Source organism: Dendrobates tinctorius, unplaced genomic scaffold (assembly GCF_039654945.1).
Source record: "Dendrobates tinctorius isolate UK_male_01 unplaced genomic scaffold, ASM3965494v1 ptg000315l, whole genome shotgun sequence".
In the NCBI taxonomy this organism is placed as follows: Eukaryota; Metazoa; Chordata; class Amphibia; order Anura; family Dendrobatidae; genus Dendrobates; species Dendrobates tinctorius.
Window position 1 is genome coordinate 3,014,773 of NW_027361982.1, and position 26,837 is coordinate 3,041,609.

General features: G+C 42.4%; 1 protein-coding gene across 1 annotated transcript in view; it reads left to right on the plus strand.

Moving 5' to 3' along the window:
• Positions 1 to 411: 411 nt before the first annotated feature.
• The window catches only part of LOC141073754 (olfactory receptor 6C1-like), a 38,174-nt gene continuing 11,748 nt past the window's right edge, over positions 412 to 26,837 (plus strand). The window contains exons 1-4 of the mRNA XM_073561157.1: positions 412 to 542; positions 11,654 to 11,832; positions 11,996 to 12,109; positions 12,273 to 12,535. Of these exons, the coding sequence (XP_073417258.1) occupies positions 412 to 542; positions 11,654 to 11,832; positions 11,996 to 12,109; positions 12,273 to 12,535 (687 nt within the window). The remainder of the gene's footprint in view (positions 543 to 11,653; positions 11,833 to 11,995; positions 12,110 to 12,272; positions 12,536 to 26,837) is intronic.

Below are 26,837 nucleotides of genomic sequence, written 5' to 3' on the forward strand. Positions count from 1 at the left end.
CCCCTGCCTTGCGGTTCTTCACCTCCTATGTGAACAGGTCTCTACCTGTTCCTTCGTACACCATTCCTTCCTGAGTTTAAGAACATTGCAGGTGTACTACATGCGTCCAGTTTTCCATCTTTTTGGCACCTTCCACACCCAGGCTCTATATACCATTATGTCACAACAATTGCCTTCATTTTAAATGGCTCCAATATAGACATTATGATTTTATGCTGTCGAAGTTGGATCTTTTCTACCCATATGCACAGAAAAAAGAGAGGACAGTGTGGAGGTCATGTACCATAAGAGGGGTAGAGTGTGAGCTCATATTTCTTGCGAGGAGCATTATGAGAGTTAGTAGTCTATACCGCGGCTCAGTGTAGGGCAGATATTTTTATTCAGGAGCATTGTAATGGGCACTGTGTCAGGATGTGCTACAGAAGACCGGAGAAGGTGGAGGTCTGCAGAGATGAGCTGTGGATGAGAAGAGTCATCATGGCATCTAGACAAGATGGAGACTTAAAGAAAGAAAACAACTCTAATCAGAGAAGATATCACAGGTCAGATACCTAGATGTAAATGCTCATTTGTGATCCTGCCTGCGTCTCCTCAGTACCGTGGTTCCTGTATGGTTCACAGACTGATGATGACTGGTAAGAACAACTCCCAGTATCTCCATTTTTATGGACATACTGGGAGTTGTAGGTTCATGGTATACAAAGGAATATGGGGTTGACCGAACGTTACAACTGATGTACCGTGAACTGATGGTGGTTCAGGTTATGTACAGTGGGTAAGGAAAGTATTCAGACCCCTTTACATTTTTCACTCTTTGTTTCATTGCAGCCATTTGATAAATTCAAAAAAGTTCATTTTTTTCTCACTAATGTACACTCTGCACCCCATCTTGACAGAAAAAACCCAGAAATGTAGAAATTTTTGCAAATTTATTAAAGAGCTGAAACATGCTGTCTGGAAAAGGCAACCTTCAAACACGAGAAAACTGGAGCAATTTGCTCTTGACGAGTGGGCCAAAATACCTGTCGAGAGGTGCAGAAGTTTCATTGGCAGTTACAGGAATCGTTTGATTGCATTGATTGCCTCAAAAGGTTGTGCAACAAAATATTCAGCTAAGGGTACCATCATTTCTGTCCAGGCCTATTTCATGAGTTTTGTTTTTTAAAAAATTCTGTGGAAGCATGGTTGAAAAGCAATGTCTGACTTTCATTTGTTCATTTTCATAGATTTATGATTTATTATTATTTTTGTCAGATTCAAGTTATTTCTGTGACCATTGTGGGTTTTTCTGTCATTAAATGAAGAGCACCAACAATTTGACCATGTGTGTAGATAAGATCCAATAGCTGCTACTGCGCAGGCTTGGCGGCGACATCTTGGAGGAGGACATTTTTTTTCTTCTCTGGTAAGATGGCGCCTTCGGCGCATGTGCAGTAGGAGCTATCGGATCACCTCTATATACCCTCATAGCTGCTACTGCACAGGCACAGCGGGCGCCATTTTCAAATAGATTTTTTTTTAAATATCAGGATAACCTCAACCATAATAATTATATGCACATTACACATGCGATTATGCTATAGCACAGGTACCACGGCCAGCACCTGCTTGCAGAAGGTTTTTTTTTCCAGTATGTACATATAATATTCATTATGTAAACTGGGGGCAGTCAGTGAGGGATCAGTGACCCATCAGCAGCCTGCATTATGAATACCTAATCAGAGCACCACATAAAGCTCCACCCACAGCCCCGCCCACAGGCCGCCTCAGGACATGAGCATATCATTAACTCAGAACTGAAAATAACAACAACCACAAGACAGATTTCATCACCAGGTATCCCTGTAATCAGCATAACGGCGCCGACCTGACACTGTCTGTAGGTTACTGAGCACAATCCTGATCACAGATTCCCTTTAATATGAACTAAATCAACCTGAATTTTATTTACATGAGACATAAATTCACTGTCAAAGAAAATGTGATCCTTACATGATTTGTTTTCTAATGTTAATATATATGTTAGGGGGTAAAATTGCTTGACTTCTTAATGTGATTGCCGATCTTTGGGAATGATTCTTTTCTACTTAAATGCATTTAGGTTCATTACTAATGTAGCATCCTTTGGCTTTTTATTTCCCTGCACATTCAACTATAATGTGGTCTGTGGTCATAAATCGTCTGAGAAGAGCTCAGAAAAACACAGATAAAAAAGTTATGAAGTCTGGTCGTCCCATCATATTGGGCTGACTGATGGGTTTTTGGTTATCTTATTCTCCATTCAGCAATGCACAGTGTAGCCTTGACGCTACAGAAGGAAAATGGTGCCAAGACAATTACAAAACTAATTTTTAGCCCCAGTGGCTCCTTCAATATTAACCATTACATCTACAGCCAACTTTAACTCATTGCTGCTTGGGACTTTATTGACTTCTTATAACTTGAATATCGTCAACTCCAGCGCAGTAGCACAGAACTCTGCAACTCTTTGTTCCTTGGAGGCTTTATACTTTTGGGACATTTCTCTGTTGTACAAGATTATAAAATCAAATTTCCCTGCAAGATTGTACAGCATGGATTTACTCATTCAGGTAGGTGAGATCAGGTTATGGCTGCTCACTGGTGTATGACGGGCAGGATGGTCCTCTGTGCGCTTATTGTGTGGGGAATTTTATTTTCTTTACTTGCTCTGATAATATGGTTATGCCGCGCTCCTTGTAATTACTGAAGCCGCAGTCAGATCCGTACATGGCCCCCATCTCATGTTATATATAATGTACAGGGCACTCGTACGATGCGGAGGTTGTGTCTATACTGTTAGTACATGACAATGGCTGCAGCAACGACACTCTAAATAAGGAGGTTAAATGAAAAAGTCTCCTTTTATAACCTAATAAAAAATGAACATTTTCGGTATCCTTACAAATAATATCCCTATAGAACCAGGGATGCCTCAAAAAATAATTCTGCACAAACGTGAATGTGCCATACAGCAGCCCTACACATGGCTTATCACCACTTATTCCAGTCCCTGTCCAAACTGGATATCAATGTATAATTTCCCTATCCCAGACAGGTGATTTTATGGAAAAAAAAGCCACTTTACATACCAATATGTTTTTGACATGTAAGAGAAAGTCATGGGAAACCCACGCAAACGCAGTGAGAACATACAAACTACATGCAGACGTTGCCCATGTTCGACGGAAAACCCAGGACCACAGTGCTGCAAGGTAGCAGTGCTACCCACTCTGCTGCCAGTGGATTTTGTCGTTAGGACCATCCATGTCCATACGTGCCTCAATGGGGACCCCTCTATTGACAAAAGCAAAAGGCTAATTCCTATCTGTCGGTGTAAAAATGCTATTCTCGGCACCCCCATATTACTTTACGTACCTAGCACTTTGCCTCGGAGAGCGTTTTACAGCAATGCTTAATTTAATTTTTGTATCTGTGAAAACAAATTCCCACTCCGGGATTCAGAGCGATTTTATATGTGGAGCCATTTAGTTTATCTAATCTTTATTCTTTTTGCAGTTGTTTGAATTTTTTTAGCCAAATCAAAGGGTCCAGCTGTAAGGTGTAGAAACCACAAGTGCAATATTAGTGATGCTATTTAATATGTTATTTACATGCTTTATCCAAATATATGTTTTTGGCTATTCTTTTAGACACAAATAATATTACTAATGTAACCTTTGTGTTCAGAACATTGGTGCTTAGGTAGCCTCCTGTTATATCGGTGACACGGTGCCTGGGTGAAATTAACCCTGACACATTATTGCTGGGGGATATGGTCTTGGGTCCTCTACTAGGGAAGGCATTGCTGTGGCAGACACTAGCATCACAGAGTGTAGTGTGAAATGTATGTATATGTAAAGAGAGAGGATTTTGGCACACTGCTGTATGAGGATATGCTAATATTACATTTTAGCCACATGTCAGTGGCTCTATTTGGGTTTTCGTCTGAAGACCTGAAAATTCGGGTCCAGATGCCAACAAAGCGACTTACTTTAATGAAACAGATGGAGTCACTTTGTGCTCTATCTGACCTTAGTGTAGTCTGTGTCTGCCTTTTTGAAGCAGGCAGAAAAGTGAGGTCCACTGCGCTTTTGGGTCCACCTCAAAAAGGTGGACACTGTAGAAAATGAGGTCAGACAGAGCACAACGTGACTTCATATACTTAAAAGTCAATGGTCCTGTTGACGGATACACCTGAATTACGTTTCTTTTTTTAAAAACTTTATTTTTGAAAGATTTTCTATTTTCTTGTACAAATAACATCATGAACACAAGTATAGTTGTAGCAAAATTATGCAAAACAATGCAAAACAATTTAGATGCTTCTTCCAGTGGCACAGTGCCCAGCACTGCTGCTCCTACTAACATTAGGTCAAACGTCTAATGCATCATCTAAGAGTAGGTGGGGTTCAGGGAAGAGATAGGGAAAAAGTCAGGGAGGGGAAAATGACACGAAAGAAAGAAAAGAGACACGTAACATCAATTGGCTAGCTTAGTGACATAGTCATCCCAAAGAGTCCAGATGCAATTGAACAAAGCAAGTTGATTATTAATACAGGCCGTAAGATTCTTCATACTTCTCATTTCTTTAATCTTCATCCTGGGTTTTTTCATGGAGGGAGCTGACCTTTTCTTGCAGTACGAGGCTATTAGACACTTTGCCGATGTTAGGATATGGAGGAGCAGCCTGGCAGGGCCTTTTCTCATAGGTACAGGGGGAACATTAAGCAAGTATATCACAGGATCCGGAGGAATCTCTACATTCAACCCTTGTGAAATCAACCCCTGTCCCCTCTTCCAGAAAGGGAATATAGTCTGGCAATCCCAGAATATATGTGGCAATGAGTCCACAGCCCCCAGGCATCTCCAGCCTCTATCCGACGTGGTAGGGTAAATATTATGTAAAACCTCGGGAGTATGATACCAAGGCATCAGTATCTTGTACTGATTTTCCTTTGGTATTATGCATGGTGCCGCTTTAGCTGCCTTAGACCATATGACCTGCCAGATAGGAAGCGGAAGTTCCCTCCCCAGGTATCTCTCCCACTTAATCATGTAAGCATGTTTAGGAGGGGGGTCTCATGGCGAACTGAACAGTATATTATAAATGTCTGTGATCAAACCCTTTGCAGAAGATTCCCTTTACACAGTCGTTCACAGGGAGTGGAGGTAGAGTACGTTGTGCTTTTATATAAAGTTAAGGCCAGGTGGCGGATTTGTAAGTATAAGGAGTAGGTCCTAAGTGGGAGTTTAAACTGCTCTCTAAGAGTCTGGAAAGGAAGAATATATCTGTTAAAGGGGTCTAAATCACGTTTTCAGGTCTATAAACAAAAGCCTCAATGGAGATACTAACGGGAGTAAAGGCCTTATGTGACTATATCCTGAGTTGTAGAATATAATAAACTTGGCACTCAACTTAGGTATCTTTGATGCAAAATATTTTTTAGTGTAATCCAGAAATGGTACAATCCAAACATTTCGGTCATACAACGACCTTCCTCAGTGTACTAAAGATGTATACATACAATTAGATGTCATTGTATTAAGATACAACAAAAGCAATAATATCATGGTAACAAAGAAAATGAAAAAGAAAATAATATTCAGAAAATAACATACAATATGAGTACAGTGATCATGGAGGTAATATCAAGATAATAATGGCTAAATTGGTGTTGATGATCTGTGATTTCAATAGAAGTAGGAGAATAAAGGCATATAAGAATATAGGATGGAAGCCTACCCGACTGCTGGGAAAAATAGAATTGCTGGATATTTGTGAAGGCAGATTAAACAGGGTCCTGCTATAGGTGTAACAGTCCCAAAAGAAAGGTTGTATCATAAGGAATGCCCGGTGGTGAGGGGGTCATACGGAGGAATATACCCACCTATATTCAGTGTGAGGCATGAAGTATAGGCATCCGAAGGCAGGTGGTCCTGTGACCTATAAAGGACTCTAAAGTCAATGTATGGTGGACAATAAAATCATAATGTGGGTAAATAAAATATGGATAACCCACCTATTGTATACTAATATCTGAAAATTTAGTTCATGGATACGGTATCCACCAGTTATCCTACATGCAGAGTCAATTGAAAATGACCATACTTGTTAGTTTAATCAGCGATAAAACAAAGGTAGTTAGCAATGTCAGATATCGCTTACCAGTTGTGGCAGTGGGAATGTGTCCCTTAGAGGTACGGGATGCCCGCTGTAGGTAGGTAAGGCTGAGAGTCTACTAGTTATAAGTGGTATGTGTACTATGGGCGGGTGTTGTCTGAGTGCATGTGGCCGAAGTGACGTTACCGGATATGATTTTGCTTGCGTTCCCCCGACAGGAAGTGTACGCAGTATGCATTCCAGTACTCTGACTACCATTAAGCGTGCATTCCAACACTATGAGGACTTGCGTTCCACTGTGGTCTAGTCACATTACAACTTGCTGTGCCTGAGATATTGTGTGAGCGATTGTTGTATGGAGTGCATGTGAATATGGTCACAGGCAGCTGGATAATAGAAAGAATGGATGGAGACCTGAGATCAAAAAGTGGAAGCCAGAGACTAAAGTCGCATAGGGAGAAAGATCTGATGGAGGGACCAAGAAGAAGAACATTTGCATGTAGATTTTCAATATAATCGACTCTGTTAAAAGGAACACCAGAGTTAGTAAAGCAGCATAAGCAAGTAGATACATCATATCATATATACAGACCTTAATTTTACAGTGGCAAAGAGCAAACGGGAGGTCAATTATTTGGATACCCTGGTATGCAAACACGACGGAGGGAAGTTAACCACTGACCTCTAGAGTTGAGCGAAACAGGTCGGTCAGATTCAAAAGTCACCAACTTTTGCCAAAGTCGGGTTTCATGAAACGAAACCCGATCACATTGGGAAGTCGGCCATGTGGTCGGCGACCCAAGCGCCAAAGTCGGGTTTCGCCGAATGCTTGCACGTGACTTTTTTCAGCCAATGAGAGAAGTGGAGCGGGAGCGCCGCTGGAGTGGGAGTGGGAGAGAGAGAGAGGGAGGGAGAGGGAGAGAGAGAAGAGAGAGAGATTTTGGCGCCTCTAGGGTTAAAATTCATGCCAGGTGTGTTTACAGTACTTCACTCACTGCCGACTTTTCTCCCCATTGACTTGCATTGGGTTTCATGTTTCACCACTTTTCCCTATAGTCGGCCGATTTCGTTCGACTCGACTTTTGAGAAAGTCGGGTTTCATGAAACCCGACTCGACCCTAAAAAAGGCAAAGTCGCTCATCTCTACTGACCTCTATACAGAGCCCACAGATCAAAATAGCTACTGTATATTTCATCAGTTCTCATCCTACTCCTGTGAAAAGATCCATTCCCAAGTCACAGTTTCAAAGGGTCAACAGACACAATACGATGTACACAAAGACTTGACGAGACGCGCTCCAAGTTTGAGGAAATAGGTTATCTCACCAACTTACTCAATGAGTCCATGCATCCGATACAGTATCTACAATCCCGAAGACAGGGAGCCGTATCCCATTTGTTCACACATTCCACCCATATGCCTATATCTTACATAAAACCATAAGACGTGTTGGCAGAGGATTATTCAGAATACTTTCCAAGCGTGTGACAACAGAGCTTCTTTATTCAGGAACAATATATGAAAAGCTTAATAGATCAGGAATAAATCATTTGTGTGTCTCTATCTGTGCAGCATCTGCAGCAGACTGCTTCTCTCATACACAGATACAGGAAAAACAGGAAATACAGTCACATGCTCTCCCTATGTGAGCCTCTGGGAGTTTTTTTTGTTCTAACTATGAGCAGCATATAAATCTAGTAGCTGTACACTCATAAACAGGAATGGAGTTGTTGCGCCAAACATATTCCAACACCCCCAATGAACAACTACTTATCTTGTTAGTCCTATTGCAGTTCTGAAGTCCACAAACTTGGCTCTTGATAATGGCCTTGTCATACCATCAGCTATCATCTTGTCAGACTTGCAATAAGCAAACTCGAGTACACCACGTTCCACTAAGTCACGTAAGTGGTAATGTTTTACATCAATGTGCTTAGTCCTTGCACTAATCTTCTCACTGCTGGCAAGTTTAATGCATCCTTGGTAATCCTCATAGATAACTGTTGGTTGAGCTAATGGCTTCCCGAAATCTTTCAACCAAATTATTTCTTGACTTGCATAAGAAGCAGGCATACAGTATATTCTGCTTCTGTAGAAGATAAGGCAACTGACACTTGCTTTCTGCTGGACCAAAAAATTGAATTTTCTCCTAACTTGAACAAGTAACCACTTGTTGATTTCCAATCACTTGAATCTCCAGCCCAATCTGCATCCACATAACCTGTGAGAGTGAGATCTCTTGATGTAGATATCTTAAGATTTAACCTTTGAGTTTCTTTAAGATATTGAAGAATTCTCTTAATTGCGTTCCAGTCTCTTTGTCATGGCTTGCTTACACGTCGGCAGAGAATTCCAACTGTGGCTGTGATATCCGGACGAGTTGTGGTTGCTATGTACAGAACCTCCCCCACTGCTTGTCTGTAACTCTCATTGCTGGGCAGCAGATCTTCTCCTTTCAACTTTAAGTAGGAGAGATCCAGTGGTGTTGATAGACCTTTGGCTCCTGACATTCCAAACTGGTTTAGTATTGCAGAAATTTTAGAGCTTTGGTTGAGAAGAAAACTCCCATCTTCCTCTCTCTGAATTTGGATTCCCAAATATGTCATATTTCCAAGGTCCTTAGTCTCAAAGCGTTGGTTGAGAATTTCTCCTAGCTTTGCAATTTCTTTTTCATCTTGATGAGACATGATTACATTGTCTCCATATAGGAGAACATACATCCACTCCTTCACTACATTTTTAGTATACAAACATGGATCAGCTTGAGATCTTTTAAATCCTTCATCCATCAAAACTTTGTTCATTTTCGAGTTCCAAGCTCTTGCTGACTGCTTAAGTTCATTTTTGCATTTTACAAACAAGGTGCTCTTCACCCTTTTTAATATATCCCTTGGGTTGGCTCATGTACAACTCTCCTTCAATGTCACCATGTAGGAAGGCTATTTTGATGTCAAAATGTCTCACTGTCATCTGTTGAACTGCGGCTACGGACATTAAAGTTCTGAATGTGGTTTGTTTCACAACTGAAGAAAATGTAGCATCATAATCTTCACCAAACTTTTGCCTTAAATTGGTGAACTTTACCTTCTGATTCATATTTGTTTTTGAAGACTCACTTACATCCAATAGCTCTTTTTCGTTGTGGTAGTTCAGTAAGCTCTCATGTCTGGAGTTGGTGAAGGGACTCCATTTCGTCATTAGCGGCATTTATCCGCTTCTCCTTCTCGTGGACAGTCAGTTTTTGCATCTCTTGCCATGACTATGGCTCTGGTTCAGAAAGTGTTCTGACCATATAAGAAAGGCATCTTTGTTTGGCCTTTCTGATCTCCTGACTGGAGGTTGACTTGGTTCTTCTGTGTCTTCCTTGATGGCTTCAGACCTTATCCACAATTCAGTGTTTTCCTTTTCGGTGTCTGGGTTTGGTGATTGAGATTTTTGTTCTTGCTTCTTAGTTTGAATAACTGGTGTAACTTCATGGAGTTTGAGCGATAGAGTTTTCATCATTCACTACATCTCTGCTGATTGTTACTGTGTTGGTCTCTGAGTGCAGGATTCTGTATCCCTTTTGAGTTTCGCTATAGCACACCTGGGGACTCCTTGCTTTGCATGTGATTCCCACTTGGAATGTTTTTCTTTAGGAACATACATAAATGTTTTGCTTCCAAATATCCTGAGGTGCTTCAGGTTAGGCTTCTCGCAGTTCCATAGCTCATATGGAGTTTTATTTGTGGCTTTACCTGGCACTCTGTTTTGAAAATAGCAAGCTGTCCTGATGGCGTCTACCTAATACGTTGTAGGTAGATTCGCATCAAACATACTTCTTCCACTTTCACAGAGATTACGGTTCTTTCTCTCTGCAATGCCATTTTGTTCTGGGCTGTATGGAATGATAGTCTGGAACACGATTCCATCCTTTTTCAAAATGGTTTGCACCTTACCACTTGTATATTTGGTTCCATTTTCTGCACGTAGGACTTTTGTCATTCTTCCAAATTTGTTAAACACTAAAGTATAGCAAGATATTCTTCAAGTTTCTGTGGAACTTCATCCTTACTGAGAAGCAGGTAGGTGATTGTATATCTGGAGTAGTCATCAATAAATGTGAGAAAATATCTCTTCCTGCTAGGAATTTGAACACTCATTGGACCACATACATCTGTTTGTATCAGATTCAGAGGCTGTGCAGATCTAGTGGTGCTTATTTTAGGAAAGGATTATCTGGACATTTTCCCTTTAAGGCTGGATTCACATTTGCAGTTGTGTTTGCAGCGTTTATGCCGCATTCATTCGCATGTGTCGTGTTTTCCTATTTATAACATTGTGCAGGTGTATGCGTTCTATTGCTTTCAGCCGCTTTTCACCACACATGAGTCGTTTTGTGTTTTGCGGCGGGCTGCGGCTAACGCAACATGTTGCAATTTTGGAGGCGGCAATTTGCCGCCGCCAGACGCATGCGGTCGCTTGTGTAAGGAATGCATCGTAAGAATGCATTACAGTCTATGAGAATGCATGCTTACGCTAGTACACGCGTTCACTAGCGTTTCCGTACACATGTGTTTTTCCTGATTAAACCTGTCTAGACACTGGTTAGCCATCCTCCACACAAACATAGATAAAAAGAGGGGCTGGGAAGTCATTGTCCATTACTCTACAGACACTGGAGACTGAAAGAGCAGAGAAGACATCACTGAATTCAAGCCAAATGTAAGTATACAACCTAATGTCTCTGTGTCTTTATTTTACTCCCTGCAGTCTGTAATGTTCTGTCTCTTTCTTGCAGCATTCATCACCAAGGCCTCTAGCCCTGAGCAGACAGGACAGGATTCAGAAGTGAGTACCTTTGTGCAAAAATCATGTTTTTTCTTTTACAGAACACTTCATCAAGTGTCCAAGATCCGGTGCTGCAGGAGCAGGACCAGAGGGAGGCACAAGGACCGGTGGGCAGACGGTGTGTAAGTTTTTTTTTCTTGGAGTGTTGCTAGTTTTTCTGCCTTTTTATGTTTTTTTTTTTCTTGGAGTGTTGCTAGTTTTTCTGCCTTTTTATGTTTTTTTTCCTTGGAGTGTTGCTAGTTTTTCGGCCTTTTTATTGTTTTTTTTCTTGGAGTGTTGCTAGTTTTTCTGCGTTTTTTTGGGGGGTGGGGTGGGGGGGATTTTCCTTGTTTTATCTTGATGACAACAGTAATGTTTTTTTTCATTTCTAGGTTCCACAACGGGAGGAGGACTACACTGACAATTATTATTATTATTATTATGCATTTATATAGCGCCATTTATTCCATGGCGCTTTACATGTGAAAAGGGGAAAAGTATAGTAAACATGTGTAAGACAAGGGACACACAAGTACATAAGGAGAGGGGACCCTGCCCGTGAGGGATCACAGTCTACAGGGATGGGTGAGGAGGATACAGTAGGAGAGGGTAGAGCAGGTCATGCTGTGGTTCAGTAGACCGAGGATCATTGCAGGCTGTAGGCTTGTCGGAACATCTGGGTCTTCAGGTTCTTCTTGAAGGTTTCCGTTGATGATGGACAATGACCTCATCTCCCTCGTGCAGGAGAGAGTCGCCCTGTGGGACACCCGTCAACATGACCACTCGGACACTGTGGTTCTTCGGCGGCAGTGGAATGAGGTGGCCAAAGAGCTGATGGATGAATGGGACAACGCTACGCCAAGAGCCAGAAAGGACTTTCGTAAGTATTGCAATGTGGTCTGACGCGCCAGTGAACCTGTAAAGGCCGTGAGCACACAGCCGTGTGTGATGCAATAAACTCCTGAGAGTTTCTCGCATCACACACGGTTGTGTGCTCACGGCATAAAGTGCATTGTTTAACCCTTTTTTATCCCCCTTCATAGTGACCAAAGTCAGAACCCGGGGGCGTTCAATAAAGGATTCACTTAGACACCAGAGCAAGGCTTACAGTGGCAGTGGTGGTGGTGCAGCAAGGCTCAGGAAGTACAAGTATCACCGTATGTTGGCTTTACTCAGGCCCGTCCTTGCTCTGAGAACATAAGTGTTGTGTTGTATTCCGTTGTGTTGTGTTCCCTAATCTGATGTTTTCTCTTCCGCAGGAGTTGTCGCTTGTACAATTTATTGTTTTGTGGTACTAATGTTTGCCTATTCTTTTCACAGCACCTGGAGCAGCACCCTGGAACCTGGTTCGTCCTCTGGAGCGGTCCTTCAACGAACAGCCTCGGAGCAGTCCAAGCCATCCACCAGCGACGCAGCAAGTAGGCCTGCGTCACAAGCTGAAGAACAGGCAGCTGGCCCAGGCCTTCTCTGCCTCTTTTTTTAATGTTGGGTCTTCCCGACCACGGCAGAAGGCCTCGGACAGGACAGTCATGCCCGAGTTTCTCCAATTGAGCTCGGTTTTCCAGGATGGCATGAAGTCGATGGTAGATAGACTGGAAAGTGTTAGGAGCCATGTTGACACACTTTCCAGTCTGTCCACCAGCGACTTGACCATCTGGAAACAGACATACAGAGGCCAGCGCATTATTTTTTTATGGCCATTGAATGGGGCATGGCGGAAAACCTTACGCCTGAACTTCAACTGAATGTGATGCAGGCCTGCAATGCTGCATACGTTCAGGCTATGCAGCATACTCGGTTGTACCTGCTGGCACCAGTTTTCCCCACTGTGCCACCAGTTGCCCGGTTCACAACTCTACTGAGTTCTGCTGAATACCCCTATATGTCCACCACCATGCCCAGTCCTGCCACCATCCACTACAGCACCTCCACCATGCCGAGTACAGCGGACAGCCACTCCACCACCACGCCTAGTCCTTCTGTGTGGATTCCCACCGCCACAATCACCTAGAGTCCTGATCCAGCAACACCATCCACTGACACAATCACTCAGGTTCCAGCACCATCTAGGCTGTCCACCAGCTCCCAAATACCGGGTCGTGATTCCGCTACCTCCACCATGCCTTCTCATCCCACGACTTCAAGGAGAAGAAGGACAAGCAGCCACCCAACACATCGGAGACAGAAAAAAGGGAAAAAGGAACCGAGGCGGCAAAGGATAGTGGTGCTCCTTCCACCACCCTCACCTGCCAATGTGTCAGTTATGTCCAATTTGTCCCTCCCTTCTAATGTATCTCTTCCTTCCCATGTTTCCACTCCTCATGTGTCCACCTCCATCCTTGATCTCCCAGACTCCATACATCTAGTAACCACTTCCCCTGGAACCCCTTCAGCATCCACCCCAAGCCAATCCTCCCATCTGCACACCCCCCTGGTCAGTAACATTTCCCCCTCAGTCTGTAAAAAAACATAATTTTTTATTTTTGTAAATAAAACTTTTTGTTGTTTGCCCCATATCACTGTTTGGTCTTTGTCTTTTTCGTCTGTGCGCCATCAACACACAAATCGAAGTATACACACTGTTATTTTTCCACCTCATAGCTCCATGAAACAACATTTTATTTTTTGTTTTTTTTCTCTCATGTAAAAGCTATGAGGTGGCAAAAAACAAAGAGACCTTATAATCCTCCACCCAAAGGTCAACAACAGAAATGGTCAGGTGTCTGCAATACTCACCTGCCCAGGTGTCAGTACTATTACAGTCAGGACGCTGTATTTTTTGGCATCCTGATTGCAGTAGTTCTTCACACGGGCTGGTGAGTAAAATTATGTGGTACATTTCCTCAATCAACTATTCAGTGTGCGTTAATATGTTGAAGTATAATGCAGACTGAAGAGATGATGGAGCTCATGAGAACCAGCCATAGCACTCACATAGAGAACAAGTGAAGTGTAAAGCATGGGCACATAAACAAAGTAAACAAGTGTTGTACAAAATTTTTTTTGTGTAGCTGTTATGAATGAGTCAACGTAGGAGGCAAAAGCAGAAATACAAGCTAAGTCCAGAAAACCAGAGAAGTTGGCAACTATCAGATTGCAGACCCCTGAACCTATCAACACAACTAGCAGTAGCCGTGGGGGGTTCCTATGATGCCGTAGACCCCTCGATCACAGCCGAAGAATTACATAGGCCTAAAGAAAGAAAGGGGAAATCTAAACTGCCCCAGAGCAGACCCCAAAGCAATAGGCAGCCCCCAACATAAAATGACGGTGAAGCAAGATGAAAACACTAACACAGACAGAAAGATAGACTGAGCAAAGACGGGGCCCAAAACTACCTAGACAGGAAAGGACAGGAAGGCTGCTGTCTGCAATCTGCCAAAACCCTATCAAAGACATAAGCCAACAAGCTGATATGAAAAAGGCCCTGGAGCTAGGCTTCAAAAACTAAATCAGCACTCAGGTATTTTCAGAAGACAGAGCTAAATGAATTCAGCACACCCCAGCAGGGAATGGCAGAAATCCAAAAAAACAAAGCAAAACAAGTCAAAGCAACAAAGCAAAAGGCCGAGCAGCAAACTTAGCTTTAGAGGAGCAGGAATTCAGACTGGTCTCTAAGGATCCCACAGAGAAATCACCCGCAGGGCAGAAGGGCGTCGGCAGCCTTATATCCAGTCAGTAACTCCACTCAGCCAGTCATCATCATCAGCCTCAGGTGTTTGATAATCAGGCTCACTACCTTTCTTTACCAGAAGAGGGAGTTCCTCGGGTCTCAGTAATGAAGGGGAAAATGAACTCACAACAGTAGCATAAAACATGTAAAATACAGGTAAACATTGAAATGACCCTAACATTACATACCATTTAAACATTAAACCATTGCATCTTGCCATGCCACACATCCAACATCAGAAACAAAGTAGTCCGCCAATGTATCCCTCATTTCGGCAACTTCCCTCAGAGGGTGATGCTGGTAATCTGGCAATGGGTTAGCAAATGGTTCATCTAGTTCAAAGAATGGTTGCTCTTTAGCCATTATGTAGTTGTGGAGAACCACACACGCCTTGACCACCTCATCGACTGTTTGAATTTTCAGATTAATCGCTGTCCCTAGAGCGCACCATTTTGAGACAAGAATACCAAAGGCACACTCAACAGTTCTCCGGGCCCTGGTCAGTCGGTAATAAAAAATCCTTTTTGTGTGGTTCAAGCAGGGCCGGTTTTAGGCAAAGTGGGGCTCTAGGCAAAGTTTAAAATGGGGCCCAAAAGCTAACATATTGCACATCACACAGAAGCATTTAAATTGTAGTTACATGCGCTGAGTTCAGGACGCTAAATGAGTGTGATTGACAATATTTATGTCATTCAACACTTGTTTCCCGGCCTCTTTCCACCGTCTGAGAAAAAATGATAGGGACAGAACAATCACTAATGGATCAATCTATCCCCATACAGTATCATGTTATCAGCAGCATATCTGCAGTTTACACCCCATAGTCCTCCATATAATATAATGTTCCCCATAGTCCTCCATATATTAAAATACACTGCTCAGTCCTCCATATAGTATAATACACTCCTCCTAGTGCTCCATATAGCATAATACACTCCTCATAGTCCTCCATATATTAAAATACATTGCTCAGTCCTCCGTATAGTATAATACACTCCTCATAGTGCTCCATATAGTATAATACACCGCCAGTCATCCATGTAGTACAATTCACTTCCCATAGTATAATGTACCCCATAGTACTTCACAAAGTATAATGTATTCCCCATAGTTCTCGATACAGTATAATGCAGCCCACATATAGTATAATGCAGCCACCCCATAGAGCATAATGCAACCACTCCACAGAGTATAATGCAGCCCCTCCATACAATATAATGTAACCCCCCATAGAATATAATGCAGCCCCTCCATAGAATATATGGCAGCCCCCTCATAGAGTATAATGCAGCCCCCCTTAGAATATAATGCAGCCCCTTATATAGTATAATGTAGCCCCTCCATAGAATACAATGTAGCCCTCCTCATATAGTATAATGCAGCCCTAATAGAATATAATGTAGCCCCTCAAAGTATAACGAAGCCCCCCATACAATATAATCTAGCCCCCATAGAATAGAATGTAGCCTCCTCATATAGTATAATGTAGCCCCCTCATAGATTATGATGCAATAACTCCCCATAGAATATAATAAATATAATACTGCCCCCATTGAATATAATGTAGCCCCGAATAGAATATAATACAGCCCACCTCCCCATAGAATATAATGTAGCCCCCCATATCATATAACACAGCCTCCCCCATAGAATATAATGTACCCCCCATGGTATATAACACAGCCACATAGTATATAGCACAGCCCACATAGTATATAGCACAGCTGCATAGTATATAGCACAGCACCACATGGTAGATAGCACAGAATCACAAGGTATACAGCACAGCCCCACATGGTATACAGCACAGCCCCACATGGTATACAGCATAGCACCATGGTATACAGCACAACCCCACATGGTATACAGCACGGCCCCACATGGTATACAGCACAGCACAGCCCCCCTCCTCCAGTACAGCACCATGGTATTCAGCACAGCCCCACATGGTATACAGCACAGCCACCCTCCCAGCACAGCACCATGGTATACAGCACAGCCCCACATAGTATACAGCACAGCCCCCCTCCCCCAGCACAGCACCATGGTATACAGCATGGCCCCCCAGCACAGCACCATAGTATACAGCACAGCCCCCCCAGCACCATGGTATACAGCACAGCCTCCCCAGCACAGCACCATGGCATAGAGCCCCCCTCCCCCCAGCACAGCACCATGGTTTATAGCCCCCCTCCTCCCGAATGAAATTCAAATGAGTGGGCACCATCCAACTATACCTAAACAGTATACTAATGCAGGGATCACCACATGCAAGTAAATTAGATCAATAAACAAAAGAAGAAAACAGACTATGCATATATGTGGGATCACCACGCATGAAACAATTATGAAAAAATATAAATTTTTATTTATTGCACAAAAGCAGCAAAAAACACCACACGTTAAAAACAATTAAAAACAGTCTAGTCCACATGTACACTGCTGGCTGCAGAATATAATGGCATTTAATATAAATCAATCAAGCTATTAATGAAGCTCCATATGATACAGCCAATACAGTGGGAGCAATAGAAAGAGACAATCAAAAATGACTGGACAAGTTATTGTAACTCTGTAGTAATATAATATGCTAAATGCATAAAAAGCAGCAAGGAAAAACAATCAATAATCCCTGATAAGAACCCTGCAGTGTTTGGTAAATACCGGATGGAAAACGGTAGGGAAAAGACCTGGGTAGTAAGTCAAGCTCCTCATAGAGTGAAATCACTTATTCAAAAGAGCCACTAAAGCTCAAAAATGAAAAAACTAATGAAGTGCGGTAATTCCACACCCCAAACTGAAGTGCAATACATCACCCAGAAGCAGAACAGTCAGAGTCCAGTCAAAGTCGCCCCAACGTCTGTGTAAAGAGCCAGCAGCCACAGCGGGGTACAGTAACCCACGCGTTCCGACACCACAGGTGTCTTTCTCAAGGTGAGTGTTAATGTTGCTTAGTAGAGCAGCTATTTAAGTCAAAATAATCACTGATAAATCCTTGCCAGGTGGCAGCTAGTAGCGTGCAAACGCACAGGTAGGCGGATATGGCGTCACAAGTTTCGAGTATAATGCGCAGGCGCCGTCACAGCGTAACAAACAAACGTTAAGGTATAAGTCAAGATCTCGTGAGAGTTAAATGTCCCGCGCATGCGCACTACGACCGAGCGAGTAAACATAGCGCTATTTGTAAGCGCTGTCACAGACTGCAAAGCGGCGTTTGTTGTAAGTCAAAGTCTCATGAGATTTGCAAATCTCACACATGCGCAATTAAGCCCTAAGGTAACCATAGCAATACAAACAGGTGCTATCACATCATACATCATTTTTAGGGGATATGGGGTTATAAAGGGTCTGTTTTTTATGTTTCTAATTTTTTAATTTTTAATTTAGTTCTGTTGGAGGTTTTTCCATGCGTGGATGACACTTTTGGTTATGGCAAGTAGAAAAACCATTTTCAGTCTTTCACTGAAAGATGAAAACTTCTATCAAGAATTCTATTTTGTGTTTGTGTTTGTCTTTGTGTCCTTCATTTTTCTTTTGCATAATAATGTAGTGTGATAGCACTATATCCCTATACAATTTGTTAGGGATGTTTTTAGTGCATCACAGTTTTTATTTTTCATTTTAATTTTTTGTTCATTTATAGCATATTGGCTAAATCACTTTTGCACTTATATGCATATTAAAAAGTATTTTATTATTAATATTTACACTTTTTTATATATGTATATTGATACACTATTCAATATTTAATGAATTTTGCACTATATTATATTTTTACTTTATGTTCATTTGCACATTAATAGATGTATAATGAAATCTGCACATGTATTTGTATGTGCATTTGCGCAATAATATGTGCTTAAGGAAATTAGCATATTTATTATAAACTAGCTGAAGAGCCCGGCGCTGCCCGGGCATAGTAACTAACTGTGGTTAGTTATAGCAAATTATAATTATCCTCCATCCCATAGTCCCGTGCCCATATACCCATCATACATATCCACGATCCCATAGGCCCGTGCCCATATACCCATCATACATATCCTTCATCCCATAGTCGAGTGCCCATATACCCATCACACATCCTCCATCCTATAGTCCCATTCCCATATACCCATCACACATCCTTCATCCCATAGTCCCATGCCCATATACCCATCATACATATTTGCCATCCCATAGTCGAGTGCCCATATACCCATCACACATCCTTCATCTCATAGTCCCATGCCCATATACCCATCATACATATCCGCCATCCCATAGTCCCGTGCCCATATACCCGTCATACATATCCTCCATCCCATAGTCCCGTGCCCATATACCCATCACACATCCTCCATCCCATAGTCCCATGCCCATATACCCGGCATACACATCCGCCATCCCATATTCCCATGCCCATATACCAATCATAGATATCCGCCATCCCATAGTCCCGTGCCCATATACCCGTCATACATATCCTCCATCCCATAGTCCAGTGCCCATATACCCATCACACATCCTGCCCATCCCATAGGCAACCATTATGACATCATAATGAGCGGCGGGGCTTGCAACCTATGATGACATCAGCGTCGCCATGGCAACATGGCGGGGTTAAAATTTTGCCTCACAACATAGCCTAGGACGCTCTCGGGGTCCAGACGTGTGACTGTGCCAAATTTTGTGGCTGTAGCTGTGACGGTGCGGATGCCTATCCCGGACACACACACACACACACACACACATACATACACACTTTGAGCTTTATATATTAGATTTATATGCACATTTATCTACCAATATATGCACGGTGAAGTTTACATTTTTTGTTTATATAGATGTGCGCATTTGCACATAAATATATGCATAGTGAAATTTGCACTAATTTTATTATATTATATATGTTTATTTGCACAATAATGTATGCATAGTTCAATTTGCATGATTTCATCTTACATATGGATGCATTTGCACATTGATGTTTGCATAATGAAATTTGTATTGATTTATTATATATGTATATATGCATTCACACAATAATGTATGATGAAGTCTGTATTGTTTCTATATATATGCGCATTTTGCACATTAATGTATGTTTAATGAAATTTGCACTTATTTTCAACATAATATATTAGCACATTATTAATTTTATATATTGCTAGATAATTCATATATATTTTCTTTCATTATACTATTTTCTGTTTGCACAAGAATAGGGTACTTTACAGCATAGTGATCTCCATTGTGCGCGCTCATCTATTTTACCGGCTTCCAGACCTTGATTTCCCCGGCAATAATGAGACAACTGACATACACGTAACTAAGTACCATGATTACTGGTTTGTTTGCGTCTCACTGACCGAAGATGATAAGTCTATAAGGTAGTGGTTTAATGACGTAGCGCACCGCTATGTGGAAGATCATCAGCTGTTTGACACATGACTTTTAGTTGACATCTGATTGGTAATAGGCTGTTTAAAAGACCCGCCTTCCCTTGTCTCTGACACACGCCCCCTGAGGAAGAGGACAAAACGCGCGTCGGGGTGAAGGACACGTGGCATTTGCTCCACACATGTGAGTTATTCAGTATACCTCATTGGCTGTTTCTATGTTCGCTTTATATTAGGTTTAATTACAATGATGTTCCTGCTGTAGTGGCTTCTAAGACTATGGTATTGTTGCCGGGCTAAATGCGATCTCTGTGATGCAGGGCAGACCTTAGCATGTTACTTATAAATTAGCGGACATAGTAACCCTATGTTATATATAGTCCTTTTGGACTTACATTCTTATGAAATCGAATTGTGTGGTTTATAGGAGTATATAGCCTTTCATGTGTCCCACAATGGAGGTTTATCAGTTTGTATAAATAATTGACTTGTTTTTTTGATTAATAAAATGATATTTTTATAATACATGTAATTTGTGCTATTTCTGTACTCCAGTTCTATGGATTAATAGTGAGACAGACGGGTTTATAAAATCTCTCTAAGTATTGTAGTTCCCCATCCCCTTAATTAATTTTGTTGCCCTCCTTTGTACTCACTCTAGTCCCATTATATCCTTCCTGAGCACTGCTGCCCAAAACTGTACACAGTACTCCATTTGCGGTCTAACCAGGGATTTGTACAGAGGCAGTATAATGCTCTCATTATGTGTGTCCAGACCTCTTTTAATGCACCCCATGATCCTGTTTGCCTTGGTACCCTCTGCCTGGCACTGGTTGCTCCAGGTAAATTTATCATTAACTAGGATCCCCATGTCCTTCTCTATGTCAGATTTAACTAGTGGTTTCCCATTCAGTGTGTAATGGTGATATTGATTCCTTCTTCCAATGTGTAACCTTACATTTATCATTGTCAAACCGCATCTGCCACCTTTCGGCCCAAGTTTCCAACTTATCCAGATCCATCTGTAGCAGAATACTATCTTCTCTTGTATTAACTGCTTTACATAGTTTTCTATCATCTGCAAATATCAATATTTTACTGTGTAAACCTTCTACCAGATCGTTAATAAATATATTGAAGAGAATAGGTACCAATACCGCCCCCCGCGGTACCCCACTGGTCACAGCGACCCAGTTAGAGAATATACCATTTATAACCACCCTCTGCTTTCTATCACTAAGCCAGTTACTTATCCATTGTGACGTAGTGATCACTAGGGGGTTGGGGTTTACTTGCTTGGCAGCAATATAACATACAGGAGGACTCAAGTTTTCTTAAAAGTTCACCTGGGTTTATTGCTCCATATCCCCAGCCGCACAAACACAGAGTAAGTCAGCCTTTAGATCCAGCAAAACAAAATAACAATGTCCATAAACAGGGCTTTTTTCTCTCAGACCTGTGGGCACACAGGCTGTGCCATATCCAGCACGCAGGCTCTATAGCCTAAACACAGTCTTTCACTGACCCTGGTCAGCATAAGACGGATTCCTCTCCGTTACCTGTTAGCATCAGCCAAACAGGCTCCCGGGTACCTCTTGTCCTCAGAGGTATCACACAACGTCTCTCACTGACCCCGGTTAGTAATACTCACGGTTATCAGACCGTCCACTCCGGAGGTATCTCACAGGCCTCCTTCCTCTGGCTCAGACTAGCCAGCACTGCCACCTGTGCCAAACACACAGGCTCCATTAGGTAGCCTTAACCACACCCACAGGTGAGGTAACATCACATGCACTTGTTAGGTGATCATGACATCACCACAGGTCCTTAAACATACACAAACACATACAGGCTTCATCTTGGGTATTCAGACACACACCCCTTGGGTGGGTATGTAGGTGACTGGACCCACCCATCTCTCCAAGTCACCTGGAAGCCTCCCAATGTATAGCAAAAACCCTCAGCAGTAGATCTGCTGAACAAAACACGCCCAGGATTCCATCACAGGGCCACCCACCTCTGCGATACATACCGCCAATCAATCTCATGACCAGTCGCCATGCCACACCATTTACACACATTTTCCCCCAGACCCAGCATTCTCATTTTGTGTACCAACTTCTTGTGTGGCACGGTATCAAACACTTTAGAAAAATCAAGATATACCATATCCAATGACTCACCTTGGTCCACTCCATAGCTTACCTCTTCATAAAAACTGATTAGATTGGTTTGACAGGAGCTATTCCTCATAAACCCATGCTGATATGGAGTTTAAACAGTTATTCTCATTGAGATAATCCAGAATAACATCCCTCAGAAACCCTTCAAATATTTTACCAACAATAGATGTTAGACTTACTTGCCCATAATTTCCATGTTCACTTTTAGAGCCCTTTTTGAGTACTGGTACCCCATTTGCTATGTGCCAGTCCTGTGGAACAGACCGCTACAGAGTCCCTAAATATAAAAAATAATGGTTTGTATATTACATTACTTAGTTCTCTTAGTACTCGTGGGTGTATGCCATCCAGGCCCGGAGATTTCTCTATTTTAATCTTATTTAGCCAGTTTCGCACTTCTCCTTGGGTTCGATTTGTGACCCTTAATGTAGGGTTTTCTTTGTCTCTCTGCATTTCACCTAGCATTTCATTTCCAACTGTGAATACCGCGGAGAAGGTGTCTAATATATTAGCTTTTTCCTCTCCATCTATAACCATTCTTTCCACACAATTTTTTAAGGGGCCTACACTTTAACTTATGATTCTTTTACTCGTAGTTGAAGAACAGTTTGGGGTTAGTTTTACTCTCCTTAGCAATGTGCTTCTCTGTTTCCTTTTTGGCAGTTTTAATTAGTTTTTTAGATAAAGCTTTTTTGTTAAACATTTCCCGTTTATTATCAGTATTCTTATTTCTGAGGACATTGTCCCAGTCAACCAGATTAAAGGGAATCTGTCACCTATTTTTTCGTATATAAGATGCGGCCACCGCCATCAGGGGCTTATCTACAGCATTCTGTAATGCTGTAGATAAGCCCCCAATATAATCTGAAAGAGAAGAAAAACGAGTTATATTATACTCACCCAGGGGTGGTCCGGGTCCGATGGGTGTCGCGGTCGGGTCCGACGCCTCCCATCTTCTAGCGATGACGTCCTCTTCTTTGCTTCCCGGGAAAGGTCAGAGAGGTCTGGCGCCTGCGCACTGCAGTACTCTGCTCTGCCCTCAACAGGGCAGAGCAGTGCACCTGCATCGGAGCCGCAACGGGAAGCAAAGAAGAGGACGTCATCTCTAGAGGATAGGAGGCGTCGGACCGGACTGCGACACCCATCAGACCCAGACCAGACCCGGACAGCCCCTGGGTGAGTATAATCTAACTCGTTTTTCTTCTCTTTCAGGTTACATCGGGGGTTTATCTACAGCATTACAGAGTGCTGTAGATAAGCCCCTGATGGCAGTGGCCACATCTTAAATACGAAATAATCGGTGACAGATTCCCTTTAAGGGCATCTCTAAGCTGGTCAAACTTTGCCTTCTTAAAGTAAAGTGTTTTTGTGACTCCCTGACATCCCCTTAGTGAAAGACAAGAGAAACTATACAATATTGTGGTCGCTATTTCCTAGATGCCCGACGACCTGCATATTTGTTATTCTGTCAGGTCTATTAGATAGTATTAGGGCTAAAAGTGCTGCACCTCTGGTTGGATTCTGCACCAATTGTGAAAGATAATTTTTCTTGGTTATTAGCAGAAACCTGTTGCCTTTATAGGTTTCGCAGGTCTCTGTTTCCCAGTTAATATCCGGGCAGTTAAATTCCCACATAACAAGGACCTCATTATGGGTTGCAGCTTCATCTATCTGCCTTAGTAGTAGACTTTCCATGATTTCTGTTATATTTGGGGGTTTGTAACAGACCCCAATGAGAATTGTGTTACTATTTTTCCCTCCCTGTATTTCGACCCATATGGACTCGACATCCTCATTCCCTTCACTAGTATCCTCCCTTGAAGTGGACTTTAGACAAGACTTTACACAAAGACAAACCCCTCCTCCTCTCTGATTTTTATGATCCTTTCTTAACAGACTGTAACCCTGTAAGTTAACTGCCCAATCATAGCTTTCATCTAACCATGTCTCGGTTATTCCCACTATGTCATAGTTACCTGTTACCTGCTTCTAGTTCTTCCATCTTGTTTGTCAGGCTTCTGGCATTTGTGAGCATGCAGTTTAGAGGATTTTGTTTTGTTCCAATCTTCTCCCTGTGGATTGTTTTCGAAATTTTCATACATCCCTTCTATGTATGTTGCCGCACCTCATATCCTTCATCAGTATATTTTCTGGCTTCATGTTCGAGTCTAATGTTTTTCTTACCGTCCCTTTTTCTTTTAGTTTAACGCCATCCTGATGAGTGTAGCGAGTCTTCTGGCGAATGTGTGTTTCCCAGGTTTGTTGAGGTGTAGTCCGTCGCTGGCGAGGAGTTTGTCATACAGGTAATTCACACCGTGGTCCAGGAATCCGAATCCTTGTTGACTGCACCATCGTCTTAGCCAGTTGTTCGCATCAAGGATCCTGTTCCATCTCCTGGTGCCATGCCCGTCTACTAAAAGGATAGAAGAAAAAACTACCTTTGCATCCAGTTCCTTTACTTTCTTCCCCAACTCTTTAAAGTCTTTGCAGATTGTCTGTAGGTCCTTCCTTGCCGTGTCATTGGTGCCAACATGTATCAGAAGAAATGGGTAGACGTCCTTGGAACTGATGAGCTTTGATATCCTATCGGTCACATCCTTGATCTTCGCACCTGGGAGGCAGCATACTTCTCTTGCACTTATGTCCGGTCTGCAGATGGCTGATTCTGTGCCTCTCAGTATTGAGTCTCTCATCACTACCGCTCTTCTTCGCTTCTTGACTGTACTTTTTGTTGTCACTTCTGGGTGCTGCTGTGTGCCCTTTTCTTGTTTGCTTGTGTGGTCTTCTTGATTCTCTTGGTCACATGCTTCCACTCATCTGCTTTTCGAGGTTCTCTGACACTTTCTTCAACTTCTGTGACCAGTATAGATGCTTCTGTTCTGTCTAGGAAGTCTTCATTTTCTTTGAGTTTCAAAGTTGCAATTCTTTCTTCCAGACCCCGCACCTTTTCTTCTAAAAAGGCCAGTAGTCTACACTTCTGGCAGGTGAAGTTGGATTCTTCTTCTGGTCAATCTGTGAACATGTAGCACATGTTGTAGCTCACCATGTAGGTTGTCGCATCTGCTGTGTTGCTCCTAGATCCTGCTGACATGCTGTGTGTCTTCCTTCTTGTGTAATCTACTGTGTGTTTTCCTTCTTGTGCAATCTAGTCAATCAGCCAAGCTTTCTTGCAATAATGTCCTAGAGGCAAAAATTTGCGTGCCTTAAGGCACGCAGTTTGGCGATGCTTTCCAAGCATCTGGTCCCGGCTGTACCCAACGATCTTCTTGCTGAGGGAGACTCTTCGCTTTTCCCAGAAGGCACCTGGAACATAAATTCACTGTGAAATAAAATGTGATCCTTACATGATTTTTTTCCTAATGTTAATATAAATGTTATGGGGCTAGAATTGTGTGAGTTATTAAAGGGATTGCCGATCTTTGGGGACAATATTTTTTCTACTTAAATGCATTTATTTGGGGTTAAAATTATTATTATTATTATGCATTTATATAGCGCCATTTATTCCATGGCACTTTACATGTGAAAAGGGGAAATATAGACAAATATAATAAACATGTGTAAGAGAAGGGACACACAAATACATAAGGAGAGGGGACCCTGCCCGCGAGGGCTCACAGTCTACAAGGATGGGTGAGGATAGAGTAGGAGAGGGTAGAGCAGGTCGTGCGGTGGTTCAGTAGACCGAGGATCATTGCAGGCTGTAGGCATGTCAGAACAGGTGGGTCTTCAGGTTCTTCTTGAAGGTTTCCGTTGATGGTGAGAGTCTGATGTGTTGCGGCAGAGAGTTCCAGAGTATGGGGGAAGCACGGGAGAAGTCTTGTATGCGGTTGTGGGAAGAAGAGTTAAGGGGGGAGTAGAGAAGGAGATCTTGAGATGATCGAAGGTTGCGTGCGGGTAGGTACCTAGAGACCATGTCTCAGATGTATGGAGGAGACAGGTTGTGGATGGCTTTGTATGTCATGGTTAGGGTTTTGAATTGGAGCCTCTGGGCAATAGGAAGCCAGTGAAGAGCCTGGCATAGAGGGGAGGCTGGGGAATAGCGGGGAGACAGGTGGATTAGTTGGGCAGCAGAGTGTAGGATGGACTGGAGTGGAGCCAGAGTGCTAGAAGGGAGGCCAGAGAGTATAATATATATATATATATTTCTGCAATTGGGGTTCATTACCTATGTAGCACTGTTTGGCCTTTTATTTGCCTGCACATTCAACTTTAATGTGGTCTGTGGTCATAAATTGTCTGAGAAGAGCTCAGAAAAACACAGATAAAAAAGTTACAAAGTCCGGTCCGACCATCATAGTGGGCTGACTGATGAATTTTTGGTTATCTTATTCTCCTTTCAGCAATGCACAGTGTAGGATGGACGCTACAGAAAGAAAATGGTGCCAAGACAATTACAAAACTTATTTCTAGCTAAAATACCTGCATTCAAATAACAAAAAAATTGCACCAATGGCTCCTTCAATATTAACCCTTACATCTACAGCCGACTTTAACTCATTGCTGCTTGGGACTTTATTGACTTCTTATAACTTGAATATCGTCAACTTCAGCGCAGTAGCACAGAACTCTGCAACTCTTTGTTCCTTGGAGGCTTTATACTTTTGGGACATTTCTCTGTTGTACAAGATTATAAAATCAAATTTCC